General features: G+C 43.5%; 1 protein-coding gene across 2 annotated transcripts in view; it reads left to right on the forward strand.

Annotated features, from left to right (window-relative positions):
- LOC111662461 (myosin-9-like) overlaps positions 1-14,427 on the forward strand; it is a 31,300-nt gene that overhangs the window by 6,468 nt on the left and 10,405 nt on the right. Inside the window, exons 2-15 of one of the 2 annotated variants that reach the window (XM_023416326.2) lie at positions 5,267-5,598; positions 7,154-7,310; positions 8,464-8,491; positions 8,618-8,711; positions 9,413-9,433; positions 11,080-11,172; positions 11,271-11,334; positions 11,539-11,637; positions 11,779-11,922; positions 12,052-12,147; positions 12,269-12,540; positions 12,812-12,985; positions 13,082-13,255; positions 13,393-13,507. In XM_023416326.2, coding sequence (XP_023272094.1) covers positions 5,272-5,598; positions 7,154-7,310; positions 8,464-8,491; positions 8,618-8,711; positions 9,413-9,433; positions 11,080-11,172; positions 11,271-11,334; positions 11,539-11,637; positions 11,779-11,922; positions 12,052-12,147; positions 12,269-12,540; positions 12,812-12,985; positions 13,082-13,255; positions 13,393-13,507 — 1,858 coding nt within the window. In that variant the 5' untranslated portion in view covers positions 5,267-5,271. The remainder of the gene's footprint in view (positions 1-5,266; positions 5,599-7,153; positions 7,311-8,463; positions 8,492-8,617; positions 8,712-9,412; positions 9,434-11,079; positions 11,173-11,270; positions 11,335-11,538; positions 11,638-11,778; positions 11,923-12,051; positions 12,148-12,268; positions 12,541-12,811; positions 12,986-13,081; positions 13,256-13,392; positions 13,508-14,427) is intronic. The other variant, XM_023416327.2, reaches the window with a different exon arrangement.

Genomic DNA, 14,427 nt, shown 5'->3' on the forward strand with positions numbered 1-14,427 from the left:
AGTGGGGGGGGGGGGGGGGGGGGGTCGACGTGTGAGCCCATAATGAATTTTGACTGACTCGGTACCTTTCTCCGTCTGGCCCCCAGTCTGTCTCTCATGAGCGTGAAACTCGCAGTGAAGGGGATGGAGGGGTAAAGCCATGAGACACAAGAGGAACTGTTGCCCTAGGAATGGAGATGGGGATGTGTTTGTTAGAAAGGGAAATATAAACAGTTAAAAACCAAACAAACTAGGGTGACAACAGTGTAAAACAACATCCATGGCATGAGGAAGGACGGCTGAAGACGAGCAGATGTGGTTCAGTGCAAGCTAGCTGGGATGTTGGGAACGGGATGCGGTCGGTAGGAACACAGTGTTATTGACTTTGCTGCTGTTCTATTATTATTCCTGTCAATGGGCAGTCAACACGGCGCAGCTGGTTTATGGGTTCCCTTTAGCCGGAGCAGGAGGGTTTGACTGTACATGGATGTGCGGTTGTAGAGGCTGTCACGTCTCCTGGCTTTTCTTTTTTTTTTTTTTTTTTTTTTTTTTTTTTTTTTTTACAGTAACTCAGGGAGGGTCAGTGAGGTGGAAAGGAATGAGAGGGAGTCAGACTGATGGATGGATGGCCTGAGTTTTCTATAAAGACGAAGGTTGACCTGCTTTCTAAACGGGGACAAACGGGACTGAAAAGGACGCTCTGTAGCTCGTCCCTTTTCCCATTTCTCTCCTTGTTCCTCCTCCACATCTTTCTCAAAGTCCTGGCCACTGCACTACTTCCTCTGTTTGTAACCACAGTCTGGTCTCTGTGATGAGGCCGGTTTCTAAAACTGGCCCCTGTTCTCTTCCTAGTGTTATTTATTTTGTGCTGCCTCTTCCTCTTTCAAGCCGCTGCTGCTGCAGCTTTGACAGGATACTGCTAACTCTGTTGTCATTTGGGAATTTTTAGAAGATAATCCTTTAATGGTATCTCAGTCAGGTTCCATAAAGTTTGGGGATTTTCGTCAAGGGTTGTTTCGGGATGATTGTGTGTCCACGTATTCAATTAATGAGTAATCCTTGTTATGAATACCAAGACCAGCTAATCTCGTCATAAATGGGCCTCGAGAGAATAGATAGTGAATGCTTTCGCATCCGAGCAGCGTTGCAAAGTAACAAGGAATCAAGGAAACTGTGATTCTTACAGGATTAGAGAGGACTTGGCAGGAAGGCTTGCAAGACCCTGAGCCATGGACCTCTGTGGGTGGGGGTGATTAGTGTTAATGCACATTGTTTTATCTCAAAGTCAAGTCAACATCCCTGTCTTACCATAACCGTCAGCCTCCATGTGGGAAGGCCTGGGTCTAAAAATGTCTGGTGGGAGTTCTTTATCCCTCCTCTTCTCTCTACTTTCAATATAGACCAGCGCTTGTCAAACTAGAATAGCTGTTGGAGTAATTTTTAGTCCTCATGCTACTCTCTGGAGACGTAGTTTGAAGTGTGTCAACGAGTTATCTGTGTCAAGCATGTGTGTCGGACTGTGGCACACATCAGCGGGCTTGACTCTCACTTGTGTCTTTTGCGTCTTTACAAATTATCTCAGTATTTGAGGCGAAACAATAGTTGATTGTCAATTCATCATCAATCATCAACAGTCTCATCGACCGTTAAAGGCTTTTTTTTTTCAAGCAATAATACCAAACATTCCTTAGTTTAAGCTTCTAAATCAAAGGTTTTGCAGAGTTTTGGACTGTTGGGCGAACAGTAAAACAACTCAAAGAAGTGATTTCTGACATTTTTTAGACCAGAACTGCACATAAATTAATGGATTAGATCGACAGAGAATGAATTGGCACCTGTTCAAAAAAAAAAATTGCTGTTTCTATTTGGTCAGATACGAGGATCTGATGCTTTTCTCTGCCACATGTTTGTGTTTTGTGCAACTGTTCAGCCAAAGAGAGAGATCTGAAGATGTCGCAATGGACTGTGGGAAATTATTAACGCCATTCTGAATAGTTTCTAGCAGTTTAAAGACAAACGTATATCTCCCTTAATGGCAAAATAAGTGGCAGATTTACAGAAAATAAAAATATTTGCTAGTTGAAACCCTAATGTAATTTGCAGGCGAAACAATTTTGAAAATAAATTAGTTGCAGCACTCACACACACACTAATATAATCAGACCGTTTGTTTCTGTATTGCAACATTAAATGTCTGAAACATACCAAGCAAGGCCTGAACAATTAATCAAAATTATTGAAATAGAAATAGAAAAAAGGGTAATATCCAAACTGCAGGAGCTTTAAAATTATAAATGAAGCATTGTGATGCTACAGAGATGCCCTGGCCTACAGCTCGTATTCCCCAGGTGTGAGGGAACATGCTTGTTTGGCAAAAGTCACATCATAATTTTTTTCTCTTTTAAGGCCTATCATGATCTACATCAGCAGCAGAGTTTTGGGTGTGTTCACCCCGTTCTGCTCCACCTCTTGTTTTTGCCAAACAACAAAGCTACAGGGATTATAATCAGTCATGGCTCGTATTCAACCTTGCATGGGGCCAACTGATCCAAATGTGCTGGAGCGAGTAATGGTCAAGTGAATTTTTTTTAAAGGAGCATGGGAACATGGTGAAGGCATATGCGCTATGAACAAGAGCGCTCAGGTCTGTTCGATCTGTGCAGCCGGTGTGAGCTGATGTTGATCTCCCCTGAGTGATGAAACATCGAAGGGCACACATGACCCGCTGGTGTGATGGGAATAAGGGAAGTGGGGGGAAAAACAGGAAGGAAAGCCAGAGAATAGGTCTGAGAAAGATGTAAGGGAGGAGGCACGGAGGATGGAGGACAGAAATTTGTGGAATGCCTCAGCTCGCTGTCTCTCCCTGATAAAGGGGGTGAGTAAGAGAGGAATGCGACCCTGAAAGGACTGGATAAACAGACAGGGGGGGGGTGTTAGGATTCTGGAGAGGAATTGCAGGGTGACTGAAGGCAGAGGAGGGAGTGTGGAGCCAGCTGAGAGGTGTAGCAGGACTAATTTGCCCCACGTTCTGCTGCAGGATGGGGTCGGCACACCAGGGATGGGAGTTGGGGAGGCGGGGTGAGCAGCTTTGGGTTGGACAGCGTTGATGGAGGGATGGAGGGGTCATGAGAAGAATGGCTCTCTCCCCCTTGCGTTTCTTTCTCACAGATCAGGGTTAATGTGCTGGAACAGAAGGGACAGACACAAGCCTGTTAAATGCAACAACTTCTACTTTTTCTCGAGGGTTTGTTTTTTTTTCATAGATAGTAACTTGAAAATACAAAATTTGCATTAATCAAAGTACATTTACAGGTGTGTTACATCATAGTTGACCTACTGTTCATAAATTTCAGGGAATACAAAATTAGTTGAAAGTTAATAAAGTCTATCACTAAGCCAGGGAAATGAAATCAGTGTTTTTTTTCTGCACTGTTAAGTACAAACAGTGTTTTATGATGCTGAGCATGAGAATTTGGCTCCAGGATCTCCCACTGGGCCACATAGCAATGTGAAATTACTCACATGGACACATAAAACAATTCAGCTAATAGTCTTCCTTCATGATGATGAAGTGTATGAGCTGAACCTCTGCAGTGATTTTAAAAAAAAATTCTTTCTTTCTTCTTAGTGTTTGCATATGAGCCACACAGCATATGCAAACAAGTGTCCATAATGCTGCTTTTTACTGTTTGCCTCGGAGGTGAGGGAACATCGAGGACGGCTAACGACCCTGGCGCTGCTGGGAAAACGTTGTCATGCCCCTGCTGCGTCGGAATGATAATTGAGATGGTAAAGTCTGGGGCACCAGTGTCAGTGAAAGCACACCATGTTCAGCTAATTGCCCCCGAGTCACTCTGCACTCCCTGAAGCGCGGGCGGTTTGATTCCAGCCCACACTCTTCGTCTTTTTCCTTCGTACCGGTTAAACTTGTCTAGTCACTCTCTATATGGGTTAAACTGCAGCACTCCCTGTCAACAACATGTTACTTATGAGCTTTCAGAGGTTGATGGACACGAGAACAGCTTGTGCAGAGTTTGTTGTCTATATGCCCGAACAAGATATTGTTTACAATCAGCCGCTCATATTTCACATGAAGCTTCAGCACGCAGCGTTAAATGTCAAGCGTTTGTGTCGGTTCGCTACAAATTTTATGGGAAATTTTACCCAGTTTGACTTGTATCCTCTGACTCTAATCAAATTCAATCAAATTGTGTATTTAAAGTGGCAGATGCTTCTTTTCACTTGACTCCTAGAAGTTTCACCAATGTCCCATTTCCACTGCCAAAGCTTTCTAGGACATGAGGGTCTTTAATAACCAGCAATAACCTGGCTCCAGTTTTTGTTCCTGCATCCCAACACAGTTACTAATAACCCAGGAATATTTTAGGCAGAGTGGAGTACTGAACTTTGCTGACTGGAGATAACAATTTGTTCCAATGAGTAACATAAAAAAAAAAAAAGAGAGATGGTGGGCTGCCATGAGAAGGAGTGAAACAGGAGCCAAACAAAACTTGAACTTTATTTAGTAATTGTGGTTATGGACTAAAATCTGAAAAATAACCACGAAGTTTAAGAAATCAAGAAACGGTGAGTTACAAACAACGCGACTCTGTTGTTTAATACAAAAACTGAAACTTGCTTTTTATCTTTACTGTTCATCTTAACCAAAAAAGATGGAAAGAGGAATTGTACATATGGCCTGTTTTTCCAGATGTAGTTACTGGGACTATTTGTTTGAAAAGGAGGTTTACAGTATCTCATCGAGATCACCCTTACCAAGCAGTAGGAATAACAACAAAGGCCTGCTCCCTCACCGGCTTCCCACCAGCAAACGGACCGCTGTATTTGTCGGAGCACTCCAGCCAAACTTGGAGGCGCCTCTGCTGCGAGATGAACCGGTTTCTCTGTGATCCTGGGCAAAGGTTTTCCCCCCTCTGTCACCCCGATGGTCCAGCAGCTGGAAGTTTGATTAAGTATTCACAGCGGTTAGCGAGGGAGTAACATGGGGCCGCGTTTGACATGGTTGTGTGTTTTGTCGACCCGACCTGACTTGAGCAGACGTTTCCTGTTGTACGTCACTTCAGTGGTGAACTTTGCATTCCTCAGCGATTGCATGTGAAGATAGCAAAGGCCTTTCTATTCTTTCTTCTTTTTTTTTTTAACTTAACCACCAAACTTTATTTCTACCAGATACATTTAAATGATAATCAGAATGAAGCAGTTCAGACTTTCTGAAATTTTTAAATTTCACTGCACTGACCTTTCCCTCCCTCTCTCTCTGAAACAGCCACCATGTCAGACGCAGACAAGTTCCTGTACGTGGACCGCAACCTGGTCAACAACCCCCTGGCGCAGGCTGACTGGGCCACCAAGAAGCTGGTATGGGTGCCCTCTGAGCGCCTGGGCTTCGAAGCCGGCTCCGTGAAGGAAGAGCGCGGCGATGAGTGCGTGGTGGAGCTGGCAGACTCTGGCAAGAAGATCAGGGTGAACAAGGATGACATCCAGAAGATGAACCCGCCCAAGTTCAGCAAGGTCGAGGACATGGCCGAGCTCACCTGCCTGAACGAGGCGTCTGTGCTGCACAACCTGAAGGAGAGATACTACTCTGGTCTCATATATGTGAGTATGGAGCAGCCTTGAACACATCAAACATAGCATTCTTTCATTTGTGTTTTACACAAAAGTGCAGCTAAATTGGTCCCATTGGCGTGCTCTCAAAGCATTTTCTTCGTAATCATTTTAAGGGACCGGTGTGTAGGATTTATTTGCATTTAGCAGCGACTGAAAAACCCCTCCCCTCACCCCTCTCTTCCTAAGCGTGTAGTCGAACCTACGGTGGCCTCCAGTGTTTGGTTTGTCCGTTCTGGGCTACTGTAGAAACATGTCAGTGCAACATGGCGGGCTCTGTTTTTACAGGACCCGCTCCTCATGTAGGGCTCATTTTAAGCTAATTATAAATATTATATTCCATTTCTGCCGACAGATCTCTCTAAATCCAACACACTGGTCCTTAAAAATCCCCACAGGCTTATAGAAAACAATCTCCCATGGCCATTCTCCAAACCAATTCATCTCCCTGTCCGACCTCCTAATTATCTCATTAGTCCCCATTGTTTAAGATGATCTATTGTGTCCAAATTGCCACTGCAAAGAAACACAGTCCGTGCTATACAAGCGTTCTTCCCCTTCGCCCTCTTCATCTGTCTCTTGTTTTTTTTTCTTTCTTTTTTTTTTTTCCTCTGTGTTTGGAGTTATCTTGTAAACAGGAAGTTGAGGGGAACAATGAAGTACACAGCATGAGAGATGTGAAGAACAGCATTAAGGGAGGAGGGAGGGGCCAGGCTTTGCACAGATGGACATGGAATGTAAAATGTGTTGTAACAGCTATTACTGCCCCCATAATTGATGTTATTTATCCACCTTACCCTGGGCTGGGAATAATTTGGTCCCTTTGACCGGGTCATATCAACACAGCCCCCCCCCCCCCAGGCTACAGTTGGTTTGAGAGGCTCCAGACTCCTCTGTAGTTTTTCGATTGAGTGTCTCCCAGGGGAGAGAGGGTGTACAATACAGGCAGAGATGCCTGGTACAGAGATGGTGGAAGGGCAGCACAGGAATGCAGCACGTAGAAGAAAAAAAAATCAGAAGTCAGGAGGAGAAATGTGAAAGATTTCATGGAGTTTACAGAAAGGAAGTGTTTTTAAACACCGCCTCAAAGCAGAAAAGATAATTCTGTCAAGTAGATTTCAGATAAGACTCGATGAACCACTCAAGTCGCTAGTAGTTTGACAAAGCCAAGGTCACTCATCAGTTTAAACTTGCAGCAGGGCGGGGTTGAGATTACATAATTCAGGAGGGAAACAAATCAGAGTTCATGAGAAACTTTCAGCTTGGTGTTGATGGGGGGAGGGAGGCCTTATTAATGAATGAAATACAACTTCTCCTTTTTTATGAAGAAGCCATTATACTTCAGCATATGATAGCTTGTGACATAACCAATCCATGATCCTGATCTACGCACTGAATACAGTCTTTGGAAATCTCATTTATCGTATTTTTAACCATCCCATTTCACACAAACACCTTCCTCATCCTCTTGTGCCTTCACTTTGTTTCCTTATCCCACATTTAAGGGAAGATCTTATTAAATGCCACCTCTCTCTCTGTTCTGCAGACATACTCTGGTCTGTTCTGTGTCGTCATAAACCCCTACAAGAACCTGCCCATCTACTCAGAGGAGATTGTCGATATGTACAAGGGCAAGAAGAGGCATGAAATGCCGCCTCATATCTACGCCATCACTGACACATCTTACAGAAGCATGATGCAGGGTAAGTCATCGTCCTTACTGGATATGCAGTCTGCTGGCTCACATGGCTCACTCATACTTTCTTCTTCCCAAAGCTTGTAATTTGCATCCCTTTAAGACTACATTGTCAGTGACGCTACCGTGTCCTGAGTGGTACCACACTGAGCTATAAACTGTGAGGCTCCGAAAGCGAACGCGTTTTTACGCACACACGCTGTAATACTGGCCGATTATTTGCATCAGAGCCTGCTCTTAAAAAATCAAATGCAGTGCATGAGAGTAGTTTGTATATTGAGTTTGGGTCTTAAAATAGAATAGAAGACACCGGGGACCAAGTACTGGGGAATATTAGAGTTAATACTTGCTCGTAGTGTTTGACATGATTCACTTGCCCCAAGGGCCTCAGAAAATGCCAGACGCTCTCAACTCTTGCTAAGTTTTATTAACTTCTAGCTAAGTTGTATTTTTTATTTAACCGGGCCTCCTATTTATCACTCTCTTTGTGCAGGATATACTTTTAAATCCACAAAAGTTACAGATTATGTTGATGTCATTGTTTTTCATTTTGATCTTGCGACTGATTGAGCTCAATTTTAATTTCTCAGGATATTATTCACAGTGATTATGTTAGAAACATATCCCGTCAAGTGCTCTCATCACTTTCCTGTCTTTTCACTTGCATTTTTCTTGAGACACAAACTCTTCCCTCAATATATAATTACATAGTATTGTGTAACTTAAATGTACAGTTGCAACAGAAACGTAACATTACGAGCACCTAATTGGTATTTCCTGCGGGACTGCTGTGTTTCTTTAGTCCGCCTCCTGTAGGCCTGTCTTCCCTCGTGTGCCGAGCTCCGTCATCTTTCATGCACCAACACCTAAACTACTCCCCTCCCCTCCCTCTGTCGCTTTTCTGGTTCTTTTCCCATATTTGGCTCCAAATTGTTCAGACCACGTTACAAGAGCTGACGGGTAATTAACCGGCTGGTTAGAAACCCGGCAGCACCTCTTTCCACTCACAGGAAGCCGGATATAGATTTCCTGCCTGTGGCCAATGTACATCCTGTTGTACAGAGTGAAACTGTATGTGCTGTAGTGATAATGTAGGCTCACTTAGAATACGCAGCATTGTTGCTCTGCATAATCAAGCTTTTGCACATTTTATTTTGCAGATCGTGAAGACCAGTCCATTCTTTGCACGTGAGTTTCAGATACAAAACGGACAAACAGACATCACATTCCTCTAGTGTTGTATGAACAGCGCTCTCTTTTAGACCTTCCTTCTCTCAATCCTTTGCCTTTTTTTTCTCTGTTTGTCTCGAATAGAGGAGAGTCTGGTGCTGGAAAGACAGAGAACACCAAGAAGGTCATCCAGTATCTGGCTCACGTAGCTTCCTCTCACAAGACCAAAAAAGATCAGGTCAGTCCTGCCTCTCTCGTCTACACAGTTCACCCTTCAAACCTTCCTCCTGTTACTCTTTTACATCCCCTGGTCGCACCTTTGTTTATCCATCATCTTACTCCCTTCATCTCTCCTTTCACTCCCTGCTGTTACTTCTTATTCAAATCGTCATTTTCAGGTGAGACACGATCCCTAATCCCTCCAGTGCTTTTTATTTTCACAGGATCAACATTTTCCTGTTCCTCTCTCTTGATCAACCACGTTTTTTATTTTTCATTTGTGTTTGTGCACTTGATTGTGTACATGACTGTTAATCCATCATCTCCATTGCTGTGTTCAGTGGACACATTCTGATGTGGTACTGCTGCCATCACAGGAAAAGGGGTGGCAGTCAAGATAACAGCTCCGCAGGCACAGGAAAACAGTAGTGCATATTTAAAGGCTCCTGGCACTCATTTGACATGTTATACAAAGCAGAGGCCTTACCTCATCCGTCATATGTTCTGTTTCGCTGATATTACTGCATCTACTCATCTGGAATAAAACTCAGTCTACCATGTAGCAGTCGCACATTACGTCAGAAAAACCTGCTCCCCTGTTATCTGGCCTGCCAGCCTTTTGATAGATGCTGCTGAACGCAACATGGTTGGGGTTTGATGAAAACCACATCTGTCATCCCTTTTTTTGAGGTTGTTGTATTTCTCTCTTCCCATCAACAGAACAGCTCGATCCTGTCACATGTGAGTTAACTCTCTCCCTCCATTCACCCTTCCTCCCCACCTGCTTCTGTCATCACCTTCCTCCTCCTCATCCTCCTCCTCCCCCACCCTCACCCCTCATCCTCCCTCCTCTTTTCTCCTCGCTGGAGTGCACTGTTGTGGGAGTCACTTTGTTTTAAGGGCAGAGGTGACATGTCATGCCAGCCAATAGGAAGTAAGGAGGAAGTTTGTTTGCAGATCAGTGGCAGCCGTATGTGTTCCTGTGAAAAATTCAGCCAGACAATGGGAGGATAAAGGGGGAGGGGCTTTTGCTGGAAAAAGAAACAAACAAAAAAAACAGCAATTTTTGCTCTCATGACTGTGTTCATATATTTGTCTGGTTGAATTTTTCATAACTTGTATCGCTACTTTGTGCGTGCACCTGAGTCCAAAATTGCTTTTCTCTATTTGCATAAAATTTTTTGCTTGGTGTGTGTGTGTGTGTGTGTGTGTGTGTGTGTGAACAATTAAATGATATCCTATAAAAGCGTACCTGTCTGTACCTGTTTTTGTGTCCCTCAACTTAAACCAAAGTGATTTGTTTATCAAAGTTTTTTATTTATTTATCAAGATGCTCAGTGAAGGAGCAGTAGTCCAGAATCGGATTTGCTGCATAGCTTGAAATTAATTTGATAATCCTGGACCTTCAGTCAGTCGGTGGTACAGACCTCTGACGCAGCAGAATGTCATTGCTTTGAATTCTTATGCCCTAATTCGATCTTAACATGTGATATGGTCTTTTACCTATGAGTCGGAGCAATGGCAGCTTTTGGATTTTAAATGATGTCGGTCCGCATAAAAAGCATAAAAAATAGAAGTAAGAAAACAGAATAAGACAACAATAAAAACAGGGTGAAATGTTGCTGAAAATCACATATTGCTCAGCAAAGAGGGAAAAGATTTTTGCCTTTCTTTAATGACTGTTCATATCATATGTGTAAGGGAAGTTTTTTTTTTTTTTTTTTTTTTTTTTAATTTAAAAATAACTTACCAATGATGTGATACTGTATTGCACACAATGGTGCACTGTGTACGTGCAGAGACTTCACTGAAAGCCAGTACAGCTCGAGGGAAGAGGTTAAATGTTACACTGAAGCTGAAAGGACTTCGTTTGTCTTTCGGGGGTTCACTGGATTATTCTGCTCTGGGTCACAGGTGATGGGTTACTGATGAGGGTCTTGGGGTCTCTGGGTGTTTGCAGATTTGGGCACTAACCTGACATTGTGTGTGTGTGTGGGTTAAAATGCTTGGGTGCAGTGTGTGTGTTTGTTTGTGTGTGTTGCTGGTGTGTGTATATGGTATCCCTCTTGTCACTTGTTGTTTTTTAAATGTCTTGTACACTCCATGATCTCTCTTGTCCTCAGACGTAAGTACAACATGGGTAAATTTAAATTAACAAATATCACTATGTCAACATATTTATTTAAAAGGAAGCAAGATAATCAGTTTTCTTACAATGACAAAACATTATCAGTAAGTGAACAGCAGATCGCATGATACATCACAGAGATTAATCCATTGTCTGGTTAGATTTCAATCCATGGCTGAGAACTATCCAGGTTTTAATGGTGGTGCAAAGAGAATGTATACTTTATGTTGTGCTTTGCTTTTCTCTTCATCTCCACCAGGGGGAGCTGGAGAAGCAGCTGTTGCAGGCTAACCCCATCCTAGAGGCCTTTGGAAATGCCAAGACAGTCAAGAACGACAACTCGTCCAGATTTGTAAGACTCGAAGCTTCATCTTCTTCTTCTTTTTCTTCTTATAATAAACCGCCTGCTTATAGACCTTTTTATTAAATGCCTTTTTTTTTCTCCTGTAGGGAAAATTCATCAGGATCAACTTCGACGTCAATGGTTACATCGTTGGTGCCAATATTGAAACTTGTATCCTTGAAACCGTCCGATCGCTTCCCTTTTTAGAACTGAAAACACTGCAGTGCTTGTTTTAGCCTCGTTTTTTTTTAAATGCTGTGGTTTAGATCCACTGCAGGAATTTTAACCACTAGTGTCACTACAACGCACCAAACAGTTGGGAGAGCTTCATCACAGTAGTATCGGAGAACTTGTCCTTAACAGACTGACCACTAGACCTGTTGGAGAAATCCCGTGCCATTCGCCAGGCCAAAGACGAGAGGACCTTTCATATCTTCTACTACCTGCTCACAGGGGCTGGAGACAAACTGCGCAGTAAGCAACGCGTTACGTAACTAATATGTTTAAAGACTTAAGGACTTTCATAGTCGTAATGATTGTTTATTTTCATTCTGACAGATCACAGCATTTTAATTTCTTCTGACATTTATCTCACTGCCATCATTCTCCCCTCAGATGAACTCCTCCTTGAAAATTACAACAACTACCGTTTCCTCTCCAATGGGAACGTCACAATTCCTGGGCAGCAGGACAAGGATCTGTTTACAGAGACCTTGGAGGCCATGAGGATCATGAGTATCCCTGAGGACGAGCAAATAGGTAAAAGGCAGACAGCAAATTACTTTAAAACATATTTTTTTATTTATTTATTTTTTATTCTTTAAGTGGAACTTTGCCGTCGAATTGAAAAGTGCAACATAAAACCATGTTTGTTCTCCTCCTCTGCAGGCATGCTGAAGGTGGTGGCCTCTGTCCTGCAGCTGGGGAACATGAGCTTCAAGAAGGAGCGACACACAGACCAGGCCTCCATGCCCGACAACACGGGTAAGTTACACCTTCACATGTAGTTTTAAGATCCTGCAGTTGTATCTTAAATCTCATTGTCTTCCCTCTTCTCTCTTTTTTTCCTGTCGGCTCCACCATTTCTCTGTTTCCTCTGCACCAGCTGCCCAGAAAGTGTGCCACCTCATGGGCATGAACGTCACAGACTTCACCAGAGCCATCCTGTCACCCAGGATCAAGGTGGGCAGAGACTACGTCCAGAAGGCCCAGACCCAGGAGCAAGCTGAGTTTGCTGTGGAGGCCCTGGCCAAGGCCACATACGAGAGGATGTTCCGCTGGCTCGTGATGAGGATCAACAAAGCCCTGGACAAGACCAAGAGACAGGGAGCCTCCTTCATTGGCATCTTGGACATCGCTGGCTTCGAGATCTTTGAGGTAAACAACCGAGGCAAACTGTAAATGACTTGCCTACAGGGCAGTGTATTACAACAAAGACTCTGTATGTACAAATAGGGCTGGGAGATTAATCGAACTTTGTTTTTGATTTATGATTTTGGCCTCAAACGATTTATAAAAACAAGATAATCGAGATAAAATGATTATTGTGTCACATTCTGTTTCACAGTGAATTTCACCCATTCAATTTATATTTGTGCTGTGGATCGACGGTGTTCTCACCCATTTATTTTTCTTCCTCCCTCCCCAGCTGAACTCGTTCGAGCAGCTTTGCATCAACTACACCAACGAGAAGCTGCAGCAGCTCTTCAACCACACCATGTTCATCCTGGAGCAGGAGGAGTACCAGAGGGAGGGCATCGAGTGGAGCTTCATCGACTTCGGCCTGGACCTGCAGCCCTGCATCGACCTCATCGAGAAACCCGTGAGTTTGTTCGCTTCTGTTATTTTACTTGTACGTATTTTTTGGGTTTTTTTTCTGTTTCATGCTTTGAACTCTGAACTCTTCCTTTGCTTCCAGGCCAGTCCCCCTGGTATTCTGGCTCTGCTGGATGAGGAGTGCTGGTTTCCAAAGGCCACAGACAAGAGCTTTGTGGAGAAGGTGCTGCAGGAGCAGGGCACACACCCCAAGTTCTTTAAACCCAAGAAACTGAAGGATGAAGCCGACTTCTGCATCATCCATTATGCCGGCAAGGTAAACGTGAATTTTAGTTATGATGCCATCTCATTAATGCATCACTTAAGCCTAATTTGTAATAACTTTACAAACAATCCCCTAAAGATGTGAGTCTAAAAAACACACCTTGATTCCTGTGTGATGTCACCCCTCAGGTGGACTACAAGGCGGATGAGTGGCTGATGAAGAACATGGACCCGTTGAATGACAACGTGGCTTCACTGCTCAACCAGTCCACTGACAAGTTTGTCTCTGAGCTCTGGAAGGACGGTGAGTTCAGACAGAAGTTACCTTGTCGCTGTATCCCAGGAATCACCGCCTCTCTAAAGGCGGTGCTCGATGTGGGAATATATTTTACGTTGGCTTCCTGTTCCTGTTTTGGCATTTCATCCTGCTTTTTCTTTCTCTTTTTTTTTTACTGTCTGGTGTGTGGACCTTTGTTTTTACCTTCTCAAATCCCACTTGTTGTTGCCGTCAATTTCTTCCTCTGTACGGCCCCGTTTTGTCTGTCATCTTTTTTCTTGTACTGGGTCTCAGAGGTACAGAATTGTCAGAGAGCCTATTTTTATCAGCGTTTTCCTATTCTACACTCAGACTCAGGTGATGAGGTTTCTTTTTCATTTATGTAGTCTTTCCCCCTCTCTCCTGCTCTCTTGTTTTTAAACGTGCTGACCTCCGCTGTGAATCGTCCTTTTCTCCTGAAATTATCTTTCCAAAGATGCCAGCGAATTTTGTCAGTTGCTTCATTGTCTTTTAACCAGCTCTGTGTTCAGAAACAAAATCTTCTGGTCATCTGAGGACTTTGTTGCTCTGTCATTGAACTCTTCCTTCTCTCCCTCTGTGTGATAGTGTTGTTTGGGGACTCCTGGTGTTGGTCATGGGTACTGCAGCGATGGGTATATACTGCATGGGTTTGGTTTTGTTTTTTTTTGTTTTTTTGTTGTTTTTTTTGTTTTTTCTTGTCACCACAAAAGATACATGCCCACTGCAAGCACCTCCGTTTGTCACCACCCTGACACACATACATATTGAGGTGAACCATCGCACATAGGTTTCACTCAGAGAACCACAGGCAGTGTGAACAGTCGACAAACCCCCTTCACTCATTGCACTGAATATTTTTTCATAATGGTGTGTGATCTTTCCACACTTCACTGACTTTTTGTGACTCCCCCCCCCCCCCCCCCCCC

Source organism: Seriola lalandi, unplaced genomic scaffold, assembly GCF_002814215.2.
Source record: "Seriola lalandi dorsalis isolate HSWRI2012SDOR001 ecotype SW California unplaced genomic scaffold, Sedor1 jcf7180002054563, whole genome shotgun sequence".
Taxonomy (NCBI): Eukaryota; Metazoa; Chordata; class Actinopteri; order Carangiformes; family Carangidae; genus Seriola; species Seriola lalandi.